We start from the raw sequence: 19,654 nt of genomic DNA, 5'->3' as shown, positions 1-19,654 counted from the left end.
CACCGTAAGTCGACATTAGAGGACAAAAAACAAGGACGTAAAATCGACTCATTACGAATAACTTATTCTTAAAAAAATAAAGCTAGTAGGTGTGTTGTGTGTTAACTCCTTCCACTGTCAACTTTCCTTTCAGGACAGATATTTTCCAAAAGTTCGACCTGGATTAACCTCCCTTGCAGACGCTCTTTTGGCTCGTCTCGTTGGGAGGAAAGATTGTGCTACGAGCCAAAAAAAGGTCTGTAAGAGAGGCTACACTTGGATCGATAGTCGGAACTGCTCGTTTCAGTAAACAACAAATGAAAACGTAAAAACACTTAAAGGTGCTTAACCAAAAAATCTGAGGAAGCGACGTGGACCGACGTGACCGAAAGAATACGAAATTCTACAGTGCGATAAATCTCCCTTCGGTGTCAAAGTTAATGGATAAGATCAGGACGTAAACACTGAACTTACATACAGCCGAACACAACACTTCATTTCTCTGGCCGCTGAATATATAGAGTGTGTGCACGACGGCCATGTTGGAGGACCGAAACAACACAATGATTTTCCTTTAGGAAATAAATCCCCTTTTTTATGCAAAATATCTTCTATTGTTTTAGTCCTCCAACATGGCCGCCGTGCACACACTCTATAGAAAAGATATAGATAAAAAGATATATATATAAAAGATGTATATACACAAAAAAGAAAACGTTCGATTAACGTTGAAGATTCAAGGCAATTCCGTGTGTGAAAGGCTAAGGGAAAAATAGGAAACTAAAACTTAAACTTCGAAAAAAATTTCATTCCGGGTGAGCAATAAGATCGATTCACCAGAACTAATGTAAACACTGCAAGTTTGCTAATGCACAGCGACAATCATCCCTTCACGCATTTTTAAATTTACATTCACTTATATAAAGCCAAAATAGCTACTTTAACAAGAAACTTCTTCCGGTGTTATAAAACGCTGACAGAAGCTGTCCTTTGAACGTAGCCATACTGACCATACTGAAAACAGTAAGATTTAGTTCACGTGCTAGGCAACCAAAATTGATCACATGTATCAAATTTCATTCCGCAAGAACACGACGCGAGGAAACGAAATTACGGAGGTTATTGGAAGATAAAGCGGACGCTTTTTTTTTGTCGATTGGCAACCAATTGAGACCACCAAAAGAACGTACACGTCCACCTTTGCGTTGCTTCGCGTATTGAAAGGAATCAAAGTGCGTGTGTGATTCGATTGTTTTGTACGTTAAGCAAATAATATTAAGTTCATAATGCATTCCCGCAATGCAGCATGGCGTCCATGTAGCGTAGTTTGATGCAATTACCGCTTTTAATACGGATACCACTATTCACTTTTGCATTCACAAGTTGGCTCACGGGAGCCTTTGATTAATAACACCCGTTTTACTGTGTTTACTGGGTCCTTATTGACTGCGCTAGCATAATTGTTGGCGTAATTTGGAAAAACGAGGATGATTTTTTCACTTTTTTTAAAAGTAGCACTGCTAGCGACATCGGCATATTTTTAGTTTTTTGAAGGGAACATTATCAGAGTCACGACATGCTTGGTTTCTGAGATTGATTATTTTCAAGTTCCGTTCATGGTTTAGTCTATTTTCATTCGTGTGGGGGAGGGAGAAGAAGGTTACGCAATACTGCGTCATTTTTCGTCTAGAGGACTGGGCACAGCGGAAATAAAAACTGCGTCGGTACCAGTTCACGCTTTCACTGGCAACAAAATGGCGTCGCGCAAGTTACAGATACGAGAAGAAGAACAGCTGCTTGATAGGCAAGAGCCCGCTCAAATTGCTAAAGAGTGGGACCAGAAAAAGTGTCCGTATTACAGAATGTCGTTGTTAAGCGGGTTAATTTTAACAGAAAATATATGTAGCGGGACCAAGAAAACTGTCCGTAATCAAGAGTGTCCGTATCAAGGAGGTGTCCGTCAGTAAAGAGCGATTTCACTGTACATTATGACACATTAAGTCACCGCTTCTACTCTAGAATGAAGCGCAGTACAAACAAACTCTTTCTCGCTACACAGATCAATGCAATCTAGCTTTGCAAATTTTAGGTAACCTTATTTAATCAGTGTCACGCTGTTTTTTTAATTTACAGCAGATTTTCAGTTAAACGATCGGATTGTCCTTTGGACACTTTTCCCTAGACCACGACCTGATAAGCTCGGCGACTCAGCCTACGAAGTGACTGTCAGTGTGTGCGCTTAAAACGGTAGCAATTTAATGGTAAAGGGAAAACAACTTCTCGAGCAATATTTTTCTAGTATCATAAGTCTACGAGCTTTTTTTATTCAATCAACTGTCGAAACGAATTCCCGTTTTCTTTGTTTTGCTTGTCACGCTCTGTGATTTGATAGTAAAATAAGCGCCAATGCTTTCAGTCGCAAAACAAAGCCAATAATTGTGACTAATGTTCTTGCACGCGCATCAAAGGCCCGTTTAAACGGTTTATACATTTGCTTCAACATGTGTTCAACACTTTGTTGAACCAAATGACGGGGGAGTTTGAACACGTCGTTCAACATTCAGTGAGAGCGTAAAAACGTTGAAAGCTTGTTGAAAGCGTGCTGAATCAAATTTAAATTTGTTTAAGCTTTCATTCAACAGCGATTCAATAATGACTTCCTTTGCTGCCGTTTGAGCACTCCATTCAACATTAATTTGTCAACATTTGCCCAACATCCGTTCAACTTTTGTCGAATTGACAAAAATGGTTGGCCAAATCGGTTGAAAGCCGTTCAAACGGGCCTTTACCGTCCCTAGCGCCGGCAATATGTACTTGCTTAGGATTCTGCTGGCTCGCTACGAAGTTGTTTTATTCTGTGTGATTGACCAAAATAATTACTCAGGTTTGGTTTTGGTTTTAGGCACTCAATTGAAAACTGCTCTATACTTACCAATCAAGTTAAAAACGAAAACTACTTAATAACAAGATTTTATCTCTCATCATGAGAGGTTTGTGACCATAAAACGATTTTTCTTGTTCTCACCAGTTTATTCTACCTTTAACATCAGGCTCCAGTTGTTCAAAGGGCGGATAACTTTATCTAGTTGATAAGTCACTATTCAGTGGTGCAAATGTATACCAAACAACGCTTCTGGCAAGTTTTCCACACAATCCCATCATGATACTTAAATTAGACATACGCCTACTACTCTATAAACAAGTTATAGGGCTATAGGGAAATTCTTGCACACATTTGTTTGCCGCATAGCAACCTGTCCAGTGGATAAAATTATCCGCTCTTTGAACAACCGGGGCCAGATGATTTCTTACCTTTAGGATCCATTGACCAAAATTGTTACTACTGAAGACAACAGCAGGATCACAAAAATTCACACAAATGTAAGGGTTAAAAATCCCAGTCCTTGAAATTTTAAAATTTCTGTTCTGCACTGTGTTTCGATCAGTTGTAATTATTTTGAGAAGGTGTATGAAGGTTATACGATCTCACTGAATGTCATTTAAATATCACGCGATAATTTGTTTTCGGGGTTATTTTTGTGACCGCGAGAGCTTTTTGAAATAAAAACGTATAGACGTTAATAAGGTATTATTCGCTGCAAGCGTGTTCTGTTCCATTTTTAGTTAAGTTTACTTTAGTAAAAGTTAACAAAGTAAAATAGAAAGAAAAGACAGATTCGGAAGGGTTCAGAAAGGCAAAAACAGGGGACAAAAAATTCATCCCGGCCGGGTACATGAAGAGACTGACCAAAGGCATGTATTTTCACATCGTGAAAAATAGGTTTTATGTATTTATGCTGCAGTAAGGAAATATCATGGTATAAATATATTTTGGTATAAGAAAGACTTTCCATTTTCAAACTTTAGCGTTAATTAAGGATATGAGGTACGGTGGTCAACGAATTAAGTGACTGGAAAAAATATTACATCATCATGAACATTATATTCCACATGTTGAACTATTTATTGCACACTTTAAATTGAACCGTATACATTATGTCTTTTTACTGCTTAAGTAAGATTTTCAATCTCCAAGAAGCGCCTTGGTTTGCTGACGATATTTAAAATAACACAAATTTAGCCAACGTTCGGATAAAAAATATTGGAAAGAAATGGTACGCGAGACACTAAAACCATGGCAACAAAGGTTTTGGGAAATCACTTTAGCCATGGGAATACTTGTGATGTATTGTTCAGGTTTTACAATTATTCACCTAAGAGCCGGGTCAGTAAAAAACGGTGGATATTTACGTAGACTTTTGGTGGATCTAATATTAGCACGATAGCTTAAGCGGACTATATCAAAATACTCTCTGCCGGCTACACGTGATCTTAAGAAAAGAAAAGGTGAGAAAGCTCTACTTAATACAATACAATACAATACAATATTTATTTTGCCACAAACAACAATTACAGATGGAAAAAAATGATGAAAATTGACGAAAGAAAATAAAAACAGAGTTCGTTTCAGAGGTTTCCCTGTGTTTCGGGTAGAGTTGATTTTTGGAAATGTTGTTTTTTGTGTAGAGGAGGGCCGGAAAACCCGAGAACACGGGCCACCTTGGTGGGAGGCGAGCGCTGTCACCACTGCACCTGTTGCCTCATTCTTTCCATGACTTTGGAACTGAGTGAAATACAAGCAAGTGATCAGGACCGGAAGACATTCCTTTTTTTTTTACTAGTTGTAACGCCCATAGAAAGGTTGTGATATGTTTACTTCCCACTTGGAATATACACTCTGTATTTTTTCAAAGAATCTTTTTTATAAGAACGTCGAGGCTGAGATTAACCAAAATTCTAATAACGTATTAAGAACATTCCTCAGGCTGAGAGTCGATTAAGAACGTTTTTATTTTGTTAATCTGCATATAAAATCAAGGTAACAAATGTCAATTAACCAAAATACTTAAGGGCATGTTTTGCATAACATTAACAATGGTGACACACATCTCGGTTTGTTAGCAGTTCTTGATACCATATCTCAGCAGGCAATGCACTTTGCAGGCCCGTAGCAGGGGGAGCGGCAGGGGGGGGCTTGAGCCCCCCCAGAATTTTTGGAAGTTTTAATAAAAGCATTGTTTACTACCTGTCAGTTTCCTTCGCTAACAGGCACTCCTATCTTGTGAATCGGAAATAAGAATTAAAATGGATTTTAAAAATCAACCAATCGGAAGCCGTGAAAGCTGTCGAAATAAACTACTTGTTTTCTAAGACATCCGCTCATTTTAAGCAATACAGATGTCCTTAGTTTATAACAATTTAGTGTTCCCGCGTTGTCGCACAAAAAAGCCACACAAATATTTCCTCAAGACCAGAGGAAAAACAATTCTCCTGCAGTCGGATTCTTACTGCCCGATTCTAAATTTAAAAAGAGGAAGAAAAATTTGTCGTCGTTTGTCTACGTCCTCCTTCAAACGTGAAATTAGGAAACTTCACGTAGTAGTCCACGTTAAAGGCAAAAACATGTACCTAGGAGTGTGATCCCGAGGTGCAAAGTTATTTTTTTACCTACTAGGGGGGATAGTTTTTTGTTTCACCATTTTGCTAAGCCCCCTCAGTTGTTTTAGCCTTGCTACGGGCCCGCTTTGATAGGTTTCCTGGTCACGTACGCGTTCGCATTGATTAACTGAAATACATGTAGTTTATACCATGTAATTTAAGAACATCCTAAGGACGGTGCCTAATATTGTTACTTGGCATACGTTCTGCACATCTCGAAATACTCGGGTTTCCTACGGGTGGTGCCTGATAAAACAGGAAAATTTTTCTGCGGTTTAAACCTATACGGAGGAAACCGGTCGTAGCATGTGCTCTTGGTATCCCTCCTCCTCCCCCCCCCCCCCCCCCCAAAAAAAAAATTGGGGATAGCCATGCATTTTTCAGAGATAATTAAGTCAATTAAGCTTCAATTTAGAAAAAAAAATCCCATACATTGCTTAATATTTTGGCACTTTTAGAAATATTGTTGCTTAATTATCTCTAAAAAAAAAGCGAGGTTACACCCAATTTTTTTTCTGGATTCCAATTGGCCTTGCTAAGATCAGCTTTTCCCGCATAGTCACGGGCGGAACTGCACAAAAATACTTCTTTATTACATATTAGGCACCGTCCTCAAAAACGTTTTCAGCCTCAAATCGCAAAAAATATAAGAACGTTCAGCCTCAGCTCCAAAATTAGACGTTCTTATAAAAAAAACAGAGTGCACTTACTTTCTTACTATATTACATAGCCAACTGATTTATTATATCGGAATATGATGTCTTTTTTTTATCAGACGATAGCACGTCTGTATGCTGGGTTAGGGCAAAAACAGCCCTTGCAAATTTTCAACAGAGCCCTTCGAAACTTAGCAGTGCGCAGCGAATAAGCGATCGGATTTAACAGGGGATGCAAAATTACCAAAGCATGTGAGAGTTCCATTTCTGTCTTGTAATGGCAGCTTTTGCAAATTCCTTTTATGTTCTCCATTACGATGATTGGAATCCAACAAACGGCAAATATTCCAACAAGAATGAAAACGGAGTAGGCAACACTTCTCTCCTTCCTTTTCAGCTTTTCCATCTCGCGAGCACTTTCGGTTAGAGCTAATTCCTCGTCTTGTCTCTCCTCTGGTGTTGTTAAATGTAGGTACAAAGTTTTTCTCACGATGAAGTAGATTCTTGAGTAACAGGCAAGTAGTAAGACTAATATAGGAAAGGCAATTGCATCAGCAATAAAAACTCTGTAGCCGTATAATGAGTCTGGCCATCCTATGACGGGAAGAAAAGCTAACAGTGTAGCTAATATCCAGATTGAAAAAATCCCAATCGAGAGATATGAGCTAGTTAGATAATCCGTGCTGTTTGACGCCGGAGATATGACAATAAGCCGCTCGACTGCTAGACCAAGGATTGTCAGAAACGAAGCACAAAACGCCAAATATGTGAAGATGTAGGCTGCTCCTGTAACGTTCTCGTAAGGAAGCCAGTGGCTTAGACCGAATAGAAACTCACCTGGAAAACCAACCAGAATATCGCACAGGGCAAGGTTTAAGATGAGGTTGTTGGCCGTTCCTTTAAGCTGTTTGTAAGGATCTTTACAGATGACTACAATCACTGAGGCGTTTAAAGCTACCGTGAGAAAGGAAAGAGAAAACGCTTCTACTGCTTTCCAAGTTGAAATTGCCGGGTCTGGGAATGAAACAGACAAACAATCAGTGTAACTTTTAGTGCTTATATTATTGAACTGGAACTAACGAGTGTTCACTTGATCTATCGTTTTATACTATCCACCCTGGATTTACAGCCGTTTAACCCTTTCATATTCCTGCAGTAGAAAAACTGCATTTAATAGATCGATGGCAGTTTTCTTTGGTACCAGAAAATGACGTCATAAAATGTTCAGAAGTCAACTTCACTGCATGCCCGGCAAGTGAAACCGATCGAGTCACGCCGGTATATGTCCCAGTATATTCACGCGGGTATATTCTGTTCCTGTGTTAGTAACGCCTGATTACAAGTACGTCCTGTTCACAGAAAATAAACCGGAATCTCTAGAACTTATCTTTGCTAAACAAGATCTTTCACTCTTAAGTCAGGCAAATTAGGCAAATTCCAATTGTGAATGGTTGACCCGGAAACAAAAGTGTACATTATTTTGCCGCCTGCACACTGGTTTCCAGCGCAAAGGTAAATTCCTTCCCTCGACAAAACAAAATCGTTACTATATTTAATTCTCTTTTGATGAACGATCACTAGAAATTTCCAACAAATTCTTACTGAGCTGTTGCAGGACAGATATTTGGTAGCGCAAACCAGACCGATCACGTTCAAGTTTTTTCTTTTCCAAGAGCTAGCTTTTAAACACCGAAGCAAGATAACTAGCTCATTCAACGTGACCGTATTTTAAAAGTACTTTTTCCAAGTTTTGAGCATTATCATTGTGCAGAGATATTTCAGCTGGCCTATTAGCCTCCGAAATAAAAGCTACTCCTGTTTTTAGAGTTGCGTTGAGTTGAGTTAATAAAATAAGTCATCTTGTAAGGAACCAGGCTAATATCCACAATATAAATAATTAATGACTACATTACCATGAAAATCCATTCGATTAAAGAGGACAGTCTCTAAGCGTTTTAAAACTTTCCTTGGCTCATTATTTTCCTTTCTTAACGTAGGAACAAACTTATTACACTATTAGTTAATAATAATAATCTTTATTGAGGAAATCAATGTCACTAATAAGTGATTTACAAAAGAGTCCTCTAAAATTAAAAAGAATAAAAAAAAAAAAAAATGATAATAATAACCAAGTTCAACTGTTTCGTCGGCTGTTTTTATAAGAAGTCTACAAGACTAACCGGTCGCACCTGAGTAATCCAGTTTTATTTACAACACTTCGATTGAGTCATCCAAGGTCGGCTGAATCGATCCTATGGCATGTCACGCGATGCATAATTCCCAGTAATATGGACAACTATTTTGAAATTTCAGACAAAGATGCGTTTCTAGACAGTTTAAAAATATGTTTCTTGCTTCCATAATTCCATTGACCTCTTTTGATAGTAGCAAAAACAACCAAAATAATTAACATCAAAGGTAAATCTTCGATAATTTAGAGAATTGGCTTCAAGTTCTATGAGAAATCGTTGTTTTGCATAATGCGTATGTTGGTGAGTTCATCCTGGCCCAGAAAAACAATATTCTTATAAAAAAAGAGTGTATACGGTTGTAACGCGCATAGAAATATACGCTGATGTATGCCGAACCCGGTACTTTCTTGAATAAATACACAGCCGTCATCTAGTTAACATTAAAGGCCAATCTTGGCTAATTTAGAGTAGTGGCTTCAAGTTCTATGAGAAATCTGTGGGGCGTTGTTTTTCATGATGCGTGGGTTGGTGAGTTTAGGCGGTAGGTACTTTCCCTTTTTCCACTTCCATTACGGTTTAGCCATCTCGTGCCAAGCATGTGAATACCTTGACTGAATATTTTTTAATTTGCCATCACCTTACCGGTTTTTTTTAATTAAACATCACAATAGAACTGGAAAAAATCGTCTTGAATGACTTCTGAATCGCGCAAACGTCCCCCCCCCCCCCCCCTCCCCAAAAGAAAAAAAAATGGAGAGGGGGTGGGAGTAGGCGGTCGACTAGCTAAAACACAATGAGTGTTATAACGTTAACTTCAGTATGGCAGCATGATGGTGGGTTTGTAAATACTATTCCGTTAAATCCTTCCTTGCCGCTTTCTTTCGCCATGCAATTTCGTCATAGCGTGACACGCCATCAAAACATGTCACGCGATTGTTCAAGGACTGAGTGCATTGATGGATTACCAGCGTCTGCCGCCACTAATTCTTCGTGTTAGTGGAAAAAATATTTTTGGCAGGTGATTAGATAAGACCACATTAACAGCTCTGACTAAATTGACACAGCACAAATGTTCCCTGTTCATAGACGATATCAGCGCCTGTACAGAGTAAAATTAAATTTGACGTGCTTTGAAACCGAAATCTCAAGCAAAACCAACGAAAGAACTATCTTTGGTAAACACGTTTTGTAACTGTAATTAAGTTGTTAAATCAAACAAACTTAAACTGGGTAAATTACAATTGTGAATGGTTGAAACGTTAACCTTTTGAGTACATTATTTTTGCCGATCCCCCGACAATTGAACAAAACCGTTCCGGTTACTTCATTTGGTAATAAATTCAATCCTCCTTTGATTAATGATTTGATACGCGATTAACTACCACTAGAAATTTCCAACAAATTCTTACTCAGCTTTTGCGGGCTGATGTTAGGAGCTTTTAAACACCTTCGGAGCAAGTTAAGTTAGCTCATACAACGCGGCGGTCAATTAACTTTTGGGTGGTAATTGCTTGTGCAGAGATAGAATATTTCAGCTGGCCTATTAGCCTCCAAAACAAAGGTTACTGGTGTTTTTAGAGTTGCGCTCCAGTTAACTGAATAGGTCGTCTTGTAAAGAACACAGCTAAGATCAACAATGCAATAAACATATTAATTAACGGCTACATTACCATGAAAATCCATTCGGTTAACGATGACAGTCTTCGAGCGTCTAAAACCTTCGCTTGGCTCAATATTTTCTTTTCTTAACATGTGTAGAATTAGACAATTGGTTTAACTTCTTCACTGGTTGTTCTTACAATAAGTCTGCAAGCTTAAATAACCGGTCGCACCGAGAAATGCAATCATTTATAACACTTCCGGTGAGTCACCTATGGAATCAGTTAGCCATCTGGCATATCACGCGATGCATGATTCCTGGAAACACTGGCGACTATTCAAAAATTTCGGTTATGCGTTTCTAAACAGTTTGAAATATCAGTTTCGTTTTAGCCTTACTTTTATTGAACACTTTTAGGAAGGGCCAGAAGGCAACAAAAATAGTGAACATACACTCTGTTTTATAAGACTTTATTTTATAAGAATATCTAGGCTAAAATTTGTTTTAAAAATATTTTGAGAATAAACCCGAGGCTTGAAAAGAATATAATTTTGTGTTGAAAATTTGTAAATACGATACAATTATATGTTTTTAACTTAACCGTATAAAATTCTTGCTTTCTCTATAAACGGCAAAACTAGCCAATAAACCGGATAAAAACCTGCACAAGCCAAATGTTTGATGCTAACACTTGGATACCCCAATACATTCTAAAGCGGAAATGTCATACGCTATATAATCTAAGAATATTCACAAGAATATTTTCAACATCGGCAGAAAAACAAGAAATTCAGGCTGGCCCGGAAAAACAAAAGTTCTTAACTGTAAGAAAGAGTGAGTTGTAACGCGCACAGAAATATAGGCGCTGACGTATATAATACCAATCCTGGTATTTTTTTTGCAAAAATACACAGCCATCATCTAACTAACATTTAAGGCGAATCTTGAGTAATTTAGGGGCACTTCAAGTTCTGAGAAATCTGTGGGGCGTTGTTTTGCATGATGCGTGGGTTGGTTTATGCAGTAGGGATTTTCCCTTTTCCAACTTCCAGTACGGTTAATTTAGCCATCTCGTGCGAAGCATGTGAATATCTTGAGATGGAGGTTTCTTGACATAAACATGTTTAATTTTTTATTACCTTGCTTTTTACAAGTCTGATAGCAGGACCGCACTACCGTCTGCTTCAAGTCTGCTAGTTATGCATTCTGACACATATCAGCGAAAGAAATAAAATAAAACAGAAACAGAAGAAGAAGAAATAGGGTCTGCTACGTTAGACATAATGAATGCTATAAAGTAAAGCTGAAGGAGGTATGTTTTGCAAAACCTGTTGCCTTAAATTATTCCAGCCTGCTTTAATACCGATAAAATGACTTCCGCTCGCATGCTCTTCATATGCAATTTCCGCTTAACTCGTGTAACGTAATCAAAACTTGTCACGCGATTGTTCATGGAGAGTGCTCTGATAGTCTTTGATGGATTCGCAGCGTCTGCCACCACTCTTTCTTCATGTTATTGGAGAAAATAGTTGGGCAGGCGATTGGGGAAGACCACATTGACGGGTCAAATCGAATTAACACAGCACTGATCCTTCTAGATGTCATAAACGTTTCTTCCGAGCGCTTGGTCTTCGCATACAGAACAGCGGTGTCGCTTCGTCATCCCCCTCTTCATGATCAGGCAAGTTGTTTTAGCTCATTTGATCGAAAGCTATTTAGATAATGTTGACTAATGAACGGTATAGCCCAGGCTTTATATGCTCAACTGTTGATAGTGGTAAACATATTGAAATATATAGTAGAGCGATTTATAATTACGTTGACGGCAAACGGTAGACGGCAGAAATAACCTCGTGACCATGTTTATCCTAACCGACATTTTCCGCTCGCTGTTTTCAGTTTCCTGGTATAACTGATTAGTTTTGCGTTAGCATCAAAGGCCAGAATTATTTTGTACTATTGTCATCAATTTTCTAAGTTTTTCCAAAACATAAAACGAGAAAGTCACGTTTATCTTTTGACGTAAACGCGATTCTAAAATATATAATCTCTCTAGTGTTGTATTTCAGGTACGTGTACTCAAATAGCAATACTGAGATGACAAATCAACAACACAAGTTTCTTTTTCGTGTCAAAAGTGTACCCTGAATTCAGAAATATCTGTTCAAATTGTGTAACTGGAATAAAACGCACTGCTCATTTTATACACAGATGTCAACAATTTGCATTAACATTTTCGAAATCTGCTTGAAACATTTTCGAAATCTGCTAGCGCATGATTTTTGTTCGATCCTATCCGCGACGCACGGCGTTAATATGCAATGTAAAATTGCAACCGTAGTATAATAGGGCTTACAGTGCGACAGTGCGTGTGGCCACCCAACAAACTTTCTTTTACAAGTTAGCCCAAAATACAAAACGACATGTTTTCAATGATTCGTTGTTGCATCACTTGCCTTTTGGACTTTGCAAGGAGGCGTGACCGTTAATCAAGTTCGCGTCCCGGGGGGGGGGTACTCCCTTATATGTGCTATATAGGTATGTGCGGCGCCAAAGGGTATGGTTTTTCAGCCGCTTTGGTCATAAATGGGGTATCGATTTTAGCCATTTTGCCGCCATTATGGAGATAAATAGGATAAGGGTTTTGGGAAGCGGGCCGCACACCCCTATCCAATTTTATTGGGAGTACCCCCCCCCCCCCCTGGGGGGGGTTCGCCTATCCTGGTTGGCTAACTTGTAAAAAAAAAATAGGTGGCCACGGTAAGGCGCGTCGCACTGTAATTCTAGCAACGTAAAATTCTGTTTGAATTCCAGAATCTCCGGTACAATCCACTTTCTTTGGATTGTACTGAGAAAGACATGCAGCCGTCACGTGATTGTCACGCGTCGCGGCTGTACAAGTCTGCAGAATCGATATTTTGCCCGGGAAGCTTAGTTTGAAGCTTACTGCAAGCAACGAATTAACATAAACTCCGGGAATTGTCAGAATCTTAACCGTTATATACACGTACTCAGTTGCGATCTTATGTATCTCTGTCTGTTTGTGTTGGTTTTTAACCCTGTCTAGACCGGGCTTCTTTTTTGTCTGCTGGGGCGGGGAGGGGGAGGGGGAGGGGACGTACCCCTCCACAACTTCGCAAGCATATAACCTATGATAGTGAGAACAGACTTGGAGTATAGAATATATAATATAGTACGTTTAAAGATGTCTCCTTTGAGGTCCACATCGCGAAGTGATGATGTCACTTGACGTGCTAATTAGGTCATGATTCCCAAATCGGTGCTGGCACAATCGCCCCCCCCCCCCCCCCCACCCACCTTCAGTGCAGATAGGGTTAACCATGACTTGTTAGCGAGTTGTTCTTTCATGGATCAAGCTGCCCATTCGAGGCCGAGCTGGGGTCATTGTACTGTGTTCTTATACGGTGAAATTGTAAACGGTATTTGTATTTGCTAAATCGGACGGTGCGTTAATTAAGAAAAGTACTGTGTTCTTGGGCATAAACCCAGTCTAAACGTCGCGCTATCATCGTACCGAACACAGCTCATTCTCATTAGCATTGAATAAAGTTCCGCGTTAGCAGAATTTATTCAGTAATTTAAGCACTACAAGCTCTGTCGCGCTAACGTCGTGCTAAATTAATTTTGGTGCGACGTGGATTTAGGTTGATTCAACGCCATGCTTAATAGCTGCTTCTAAACCCAATACATGCGTTATGATATAGTCATTTTCAATTTTCGCGCGATTTTATTGGCTACTTTACGTCACGTGGTGCAAATTTAGGGGACGGTTATCACGCATTATAATCCATCAAATATTTTCGCTCGCGCGCGATTGGTCTAAACGCCTCACGTGACCGAATATACTCAAGCTAAAACTGGGGAATATCCGAGGATATTCCCCAAGTGATATTCCCCAATTTCAAAAACTTCAAGGAGCGTCAAGTTTGCAATTAAAATGAATGTCAAGATGGGGGGACGGTTTTCTGGACAGAAAAAGAGATAAACCTGCTGGCCGATAAACCAGTACCAGAAAACAACATACGCTCTAAACGTTTTTGACGGTAAGCTGTTCGTAAACGAAATGTTGAAATACTCAAGCTTGTATTTGCGACATTTTCTCTTGGTTTGAACTCTGTTTAACAGTCCTTGAATTAAAATGTGGTAAAACTGAAAAATATGAAAGGCGAAAAGTTTTAGCCCATCTCATTTAAGAGTATTTATGGTTTTCTTTCAGTCTGGCGAAATGAGAAAGCCATCAACAAGCAATTAAACGAGTTTAATTAATACGCTCGAAGCTCGCTCACACGACGGCAAATATTACAGTTGTAATTCAATGAGAGCAATTCGTGCTGGCCTGGATATAAGGAATTTAAATAACGAAAACATAAATTTCAGTACCATTACTGACAGAGTTCAAGCCGGTAAATGATGCTATCAATGCTCACCTGGTCGAGATCGCTCGCGAACATAAAATTTCGTCCACGAAACAAAAACCAGCCATGATATCCCGAGATGTCGAAATTCTCTACGAAGAGAAGCAGCTTGACCTACTCTCGAGCAACAAGTTTAATCCTCAGTGATTGTGAGCGACGTCGTTGCTGGTTCCATTCAATGTCAAGTTAGCAAAGAAAGCGCTTTGATGGAATCCAGCAAAAACAACCGGTGGCGTCGTATTCGACTGCAGGTTCAGCTTCGATTTCTTTACAGGTCGTTTTCGGCTAGCAAATTCCACAATTCGATATAAAGTGAAGCTCCAATTGAACACAAGATAAAGAAGAGAACGACAAAGCGCCGGCTGTTTCGTTGACGGCAGTTTACACTTTTTACGGAATGCGATACTTTACAGTTTTTCGCTTTCCGTGATCTTTAGCTTGTTCTCTAGAGGTAGTTAGATTCCCTGTAACCTTATCCGCCACTTGTATCTTGCTTTTATCTTTCACGGAATTAAACAAGTTTACTTTCCTTTCAAATGTTTAACCTTTTCCCCAAACAAACGCTTTCGACCTAAAGCGAAAATTTTGGAAGCCAACTGACAAACTTTGACGTGATTGACATATGACAGAATGGCAAATCCTGCCGATTCCCGCGAGATTCCCGCATGTTGCGAAAAATATTTGAAGGATAATAAACACAATAGCCTCCATTTGACTTTAAAAATATGTTCAGATATTTGTCCTTTGACATTATCCGCTCCTCGAAGCTCACAGTTTTCCTCGAGCTTCGCTCTCGGAAAACTGTTCGCTTCTCGGAACAGATAATGTCCGTGGACAAATATCTGAGCATATTTTCGCGCCAAATGGAGGCTGTTGTTTATATAACCCCCGCCTGCGTCGATATTTGCCCTCTGAAAAGAAACAAAGCCAGCGGAAAAAAACCAGCTTAAGAGTTTCACCTTTTCATCTTTATTATTTTACATGGAAGAAAAACAAACTCGTTTTGTAGATGTCCAGTCAAGTTTACAGCAAAAAGCTGGTCGCAAATGCTTTTCCGGAAAGTACAAAAATGTCGACAAAACATGCTGTCAACGTCTTTGAAGGTGTAGAAAGTTAAGAGTAGACTTTCAGATTTAGTCCTACGCAAACCGAGTCAGTTTGTCAAGTTTTGGTCCAATCACAGTGAAAATAAAGTTCCTGTAAACCAATCAAATGTACTTGTTTACGTCAATTGCGCGCATCCGCCATCAGATCAGCGCTGGCTTTTTTTTATGAGCGGTTTTCGCGCGATATAAAAATTAATGGGAGGGTTATAAAATAAATAAACCCCTTTCTGGCTTACTGTTATGTCGGCTGATAATGTCTTTGGCTGAGAGATTGTCCTCAAAATTTCACATTTGCCCTCGAAGCTTCGCTTCTTGGCCAAATATTCATTTTTCGGACAATCTCTCAGCCGAAGACATTATCAACCGACATACCAGCCGCCTGAACGGGTGGATTTACTAAGTATGCTTTGTTATACATGTATCATGTAGTAATTTTGGTCTGGCACGACTGAATGAAGTTACGCACAACCAGCAGCAATAGGCTATCATTTTGCGGTCAGTTGAGAGCTTCGGATTTAGCAATTTTGAGCCAAAACCAGCTGGATCTTCGGCAGTTAAAACTAACCTGTTTTTCAACTTTTCGTTGCAGGACTGATTAAATACTAGAATTAACAATTTCCACAGCCAGGCAACTAATAAGATGACAGAACACAACCACTCATTTTTACCTTCAAAAATTACAAGTATCGAGATGGGCATTGCTTTTGTACTTGCCATAATAACAAGCATTTGCAACCTAACGGTAATTGTAGCCGTGTACAAGGATCCGTATAGAGAGCTCCGGACCATTTCCAACTTCCTTGTGGTGAATTTGGCTGCAGCAGACCTTATTGTGGGCATTATAGTTGAGCCTTTGTGGGCCCTTCAGTACTGGGTGACAGCCAACCAAAGTTACTCCATTTCAGTCAGTATGCTTCTTGTTCTGTCGGTTGATGCTTCATGTTTAACGGTTCTATTTTTGACCATTGAGCGATACATTGTCTTGGAGAGGCCCTTACGGCAGGGAAGATTTTTTAACATTGTGGCCACAAAAATCTACATTTTCCTCATATGGATTACAGCATTAGTTATCAGTTGTCTCGTCATACCCTGTTGGAAACTGCCCGCGTACAATTTGTTTCTTTTCACCGGCATTGGATGTTTCCTCGTGATGATAATGCTTTGCTTATATATACGTATGTTCATGATCATTCGAAAGTTCAACCGTGTAGCTCTTGCTCAAGGAGTTCAACAGCGGCTTGTCCAGTCTGACGAAGCAAGTTTGGAGGCTCGGAAACGAGAGCAGGAACTTGCTAAAGCTATCTTCCTCTTTGTCGGCATATTTGCGCTGTGTTGGCTCCCAGCAGTTGTTACTGAAACTATTAAGTATAGTGATCGGAATATGCACATTTCTGAGGATATCTGTAGGGCTGTTCTGTTTTTAGGCCTCTTTAATTCTGCCCTCAATCCAATAATATACACATTTAGAATGCCAAGTTTCCGAAGAGCCATGGCTAGGGTATTTGTTTTCAGGGATGCAGACATGGTACATGAACTGGCGATTTAAGAAGAATATATAGTTAACACACATTACGGTACCCAATTAAAAAGTTAGTAAGTGGGAAACCCATTTAGCCGGTTTCTCTACTAGACAAACTAGTAAGTAAGGTATCGTCAATGATTACGAAGAAATAACGAATTCTTAAATTAGGAAATGAATATCAAATCCTCGTTCCCTCGGTTTGTGGGTCTCAGGTAAACTTTCGCGGCTCGCAGGTAAATTGTCGCGAGTCCGAAAAACCCCATATTTGTTTTTATTAATAGAGCGGGAAAATTTTGAGACATTTGTATGAAAAAAATAAAAAGGCGATTTCTCCCATCACATTACAATTGACAACTGATAGCCCAAGTATATGTAAAGGAGATATTAGCAAGCTTTACTGAGCTTTTCTGACTGAGAAGATACCAGTCAAAAAATAACAATATACCAAATTGATGGCTAACTTGAGCATGACGAAGTTTTCCTTAGGAATCGAGATGTTTTAACAAGTATTTGTTATTGACCTACTGACCTAATAAATTTGTATATAAGAGTTAACCGAATTTTGAAATGAATTATAAGATTTCACGTTTCTTTTCCTTTCTCGCAAACCATTCCACATTTGTGTTTCTCTCAGGAGCTTGCCTATACTTTACAGAGAAAACCCATTATAAGTCCACTGATAGTCAAGATGTACTTTCAAGCTGATCGCGTATTGTAGTTGTGTGTATCATAATATTGTTGAAGTTTTAAGTTAATTCATCGTTGAAGTATTAATAGAATAAGACTTATTTTAAACTGAAGTATCTGTTGAGGAAGTATATGGTCATTAATTTAAGAGACGTGAAAATTTCTTCCCAATATTTTGCAAATGTCAAAATGTCTTACTGTTTTCCTGTATTATAAAAATTAATTGAAGTCTAGTTGGGTACTTACTGGTCCAAGTAATAATAAGGATATTAAAAACTGGCTCATTGGATAATGCAATTCCACGGATTTGATTGGCTTTAAGCGGCCATGGTATATGAGCCATTATACCAGGCTCGAGAAATAGCGACCATTAAATTGTCTTCTGGCTGTTCTTATAAAGCGAAATCAGCAAGATCTAGCAATATTTCTTGATTGCTTTATTAAAAATAACCATTCCACTCACACTTGTTGGATATGAGATCATTATAGCCAACTCGGCGCTACGCGTCTCGTTGGCTATCTATCATGTCAGATCCAACGCGCGTTCGCGGTATTATATACTACATATATGGCAACTACACTTTTGATAGATAAGTTTAGTCTTACTTTACCTATTGTTCCTGCTATTTTGATTACGACGGAAATTTGCCATGGACTTTCGTCTTTGGGCGGTGAATCTAACTTTAGAGCAGGGGTTGAGGGGAAGGGAGAGGGTTTAAGGAGATTATTAAAAACTTACTTAAATTTGATTCATAGTCAAAGTTTCCTTTGAAAAATAATGACTGTAGACTTTGCATGAGCTGTATCACAAGATCATCACGATAGCCCCAGCCTACTTGACTCAGTTGACTGAAACTAGGTATAACAACCAAAACAATTCGACGAAATAAACAGTTTTCAACTTCATAACAAACCGGAAGCCATGGTGTCAACTTTCTCCTGCATTGACAATGCTTGTATAATAAAACGTAAACTAAAACTAACCGCTAGAGAGTTTAGTTCCGTGTCAGGTCACAAGTCAGGTATCTGCTTTACGTCTCAATAACAACACAAACTGGCAGAGATTAATGGCTTTTTGTTTTAATCTCACTAACAATCAATTAACGAAATATCTCTTACAATCACGTATTTTCATTTACTACAGATATCAACTATTTTTTCCCCCAGAATCTTGCGTCTTCCTTGATTTATAGTCACTAAAACTTATTTCATATTGTCAGAAATGAAAGGAAAAAAGTAACGCTGAGGCAGCGCCAACTTGCATTGATCACATTTGTTTTTACAATGAAGTGAACCCTTGACCACGTTCTGCATGCAGTTAAAACCTTGAAAACTAAATTAAAACTATCACTTCTGTGTGTTCTCGAGTGCACAAATGCAGCGAAAATCCGCGACGGAAAGACATGAAGTGTCAACACTTGAGAACAGAATTATGTTTTGACGAAACCGGCAGAACTTGAATCGTTAACAGCGGGATGTGGGTCGCCTTATATATTTTTTGTTGACAACAAAATCATCCGATCCCGCTTTTCTGAAGTCAAAAGTATCAACTTTGCGCAAACCGGCAGCTCGAAATGTTTACCTGTTTACTGAAATTTCTGAAGTTACCATCAAAGGAACATGTAAAACGGAAAAGTATTGGATGGGCTAATTTACCAGCGCCATAAAGAAAATCTCTTGTTGTTTCTTTTAGGCTTCCTTCGCCACTTTTCTTTCGGTTGTGTGCGTATTTAATACCTTTTTTTATGGAATATTACATTTTGTGTAATATGTAAAATTTGTTGCAAAACTTGTAATTACCTGCATGAGGCTGCACCTCAAGTAAAGCTTTGTAGACGTTTATTCTTCCAATTGCACGAATTTTTTTCCTTTCATCTTATTTCTTGACTTTGGCCTTCTTCTTCTTCTTCTTCATCTTGGAAAAAACGGAAGAGGAACCAAAAACCCAGAAATTAGATGTATAAGTGAAAGGTTCAA

General features: G+C 38.9%; 2 protein-coding genes across 2 annotated transcripts; one reads left to right on the top strand and one right to left on the bottom strand.

The window, feature by feature from the left end:
* Positions 1–5,966: 5,966 nt before the first annotated feature.
* On the bottom strand, positions 5,967–10,269 carry LOC146476274 (sphingosine 1-phosphate receptor 3-like). Its single transcript, XM_085114814.1, has 2 exons — positions 9,997–10,269; positions 5,967–7,148 (listed from the first exon to the last, which is right to left on the bottom strand). The coding sequence occupies exons 1-2, from the start codon at positions 10,076–10,078 to the stop codon at positions 6,250–6,252; spliced, it is 981 nt and encodes a 326-aa protein (XP_084970940.1). The 5' UTR covers positions 10,079–10,269; the 3' UTR covers positions 5,967–6,249.
* On the top strand, positions 9,253–18,796 carry LOC146476273 (alpha-1B adrenergic receptor-like). The gene is made up of 3 exons (XM_085114815.1): positions 9,253–9,274; positions 11,397–11,607; positions 16,058–18,796. The coding sequence occupies exon 3, from the start codon at positions 16,109–16,111 to the stop codon at positions 17,012–17,014; it is 906 nt and encodes a 301-aa protein (XP_084970941.1). The 5' UTR covers positions 9,253–9,274; positions 11,397–11,607; positions 16,058–16,108; the 3' UTR covers positions 17,015–18,796.
* Positions 18,797–19,654: the final 858 nt, after the last annotated feature.

Source organism: Pavona decussata, unplaced genomic scaffold (assembly GCF_977016875.1).
Source record: "Pavona decussata unplaced genomic scaffold, jaPavDecu1.1 SCAFFOLD_78, whole genome shotgun sequence".
Classification (NCBI taxonomy): domain Eukaryota; kingdom Metazoa; phylum Cnidaria; class Anthozoa; order Scleractinia; family Agariciidae; genus Pavona; species Pavona decussata.
The sequence above is the reverse complement of the archived record's forward strand: the minus strand, read 5'-3'. Positions and strand labels throughout refer to the sequence as shown.

Coding starts and splice junctions, on each gene's coding strand:
- LOC146476274 (XM_085114814.1), bottom strand. CDS start 10,078: ATGTTAAGAAAAGAAAATATTGAGCCAAGCGAAGGTTTTAGACGCTCG. Junction 7,149..9,996: donor TAACCGAATGGATTTTCATG/GTAATGTAGCCG, acceptor TTTCATTCCCAG/ACCCGGCAATTTCAACTTGG.
- LOC146476273 (XM_085114815.1), top strand. CDS start 16,109: ATGACAGAACACAACCACTCATTTTTACCTTCAAAAATTACAAGTATC.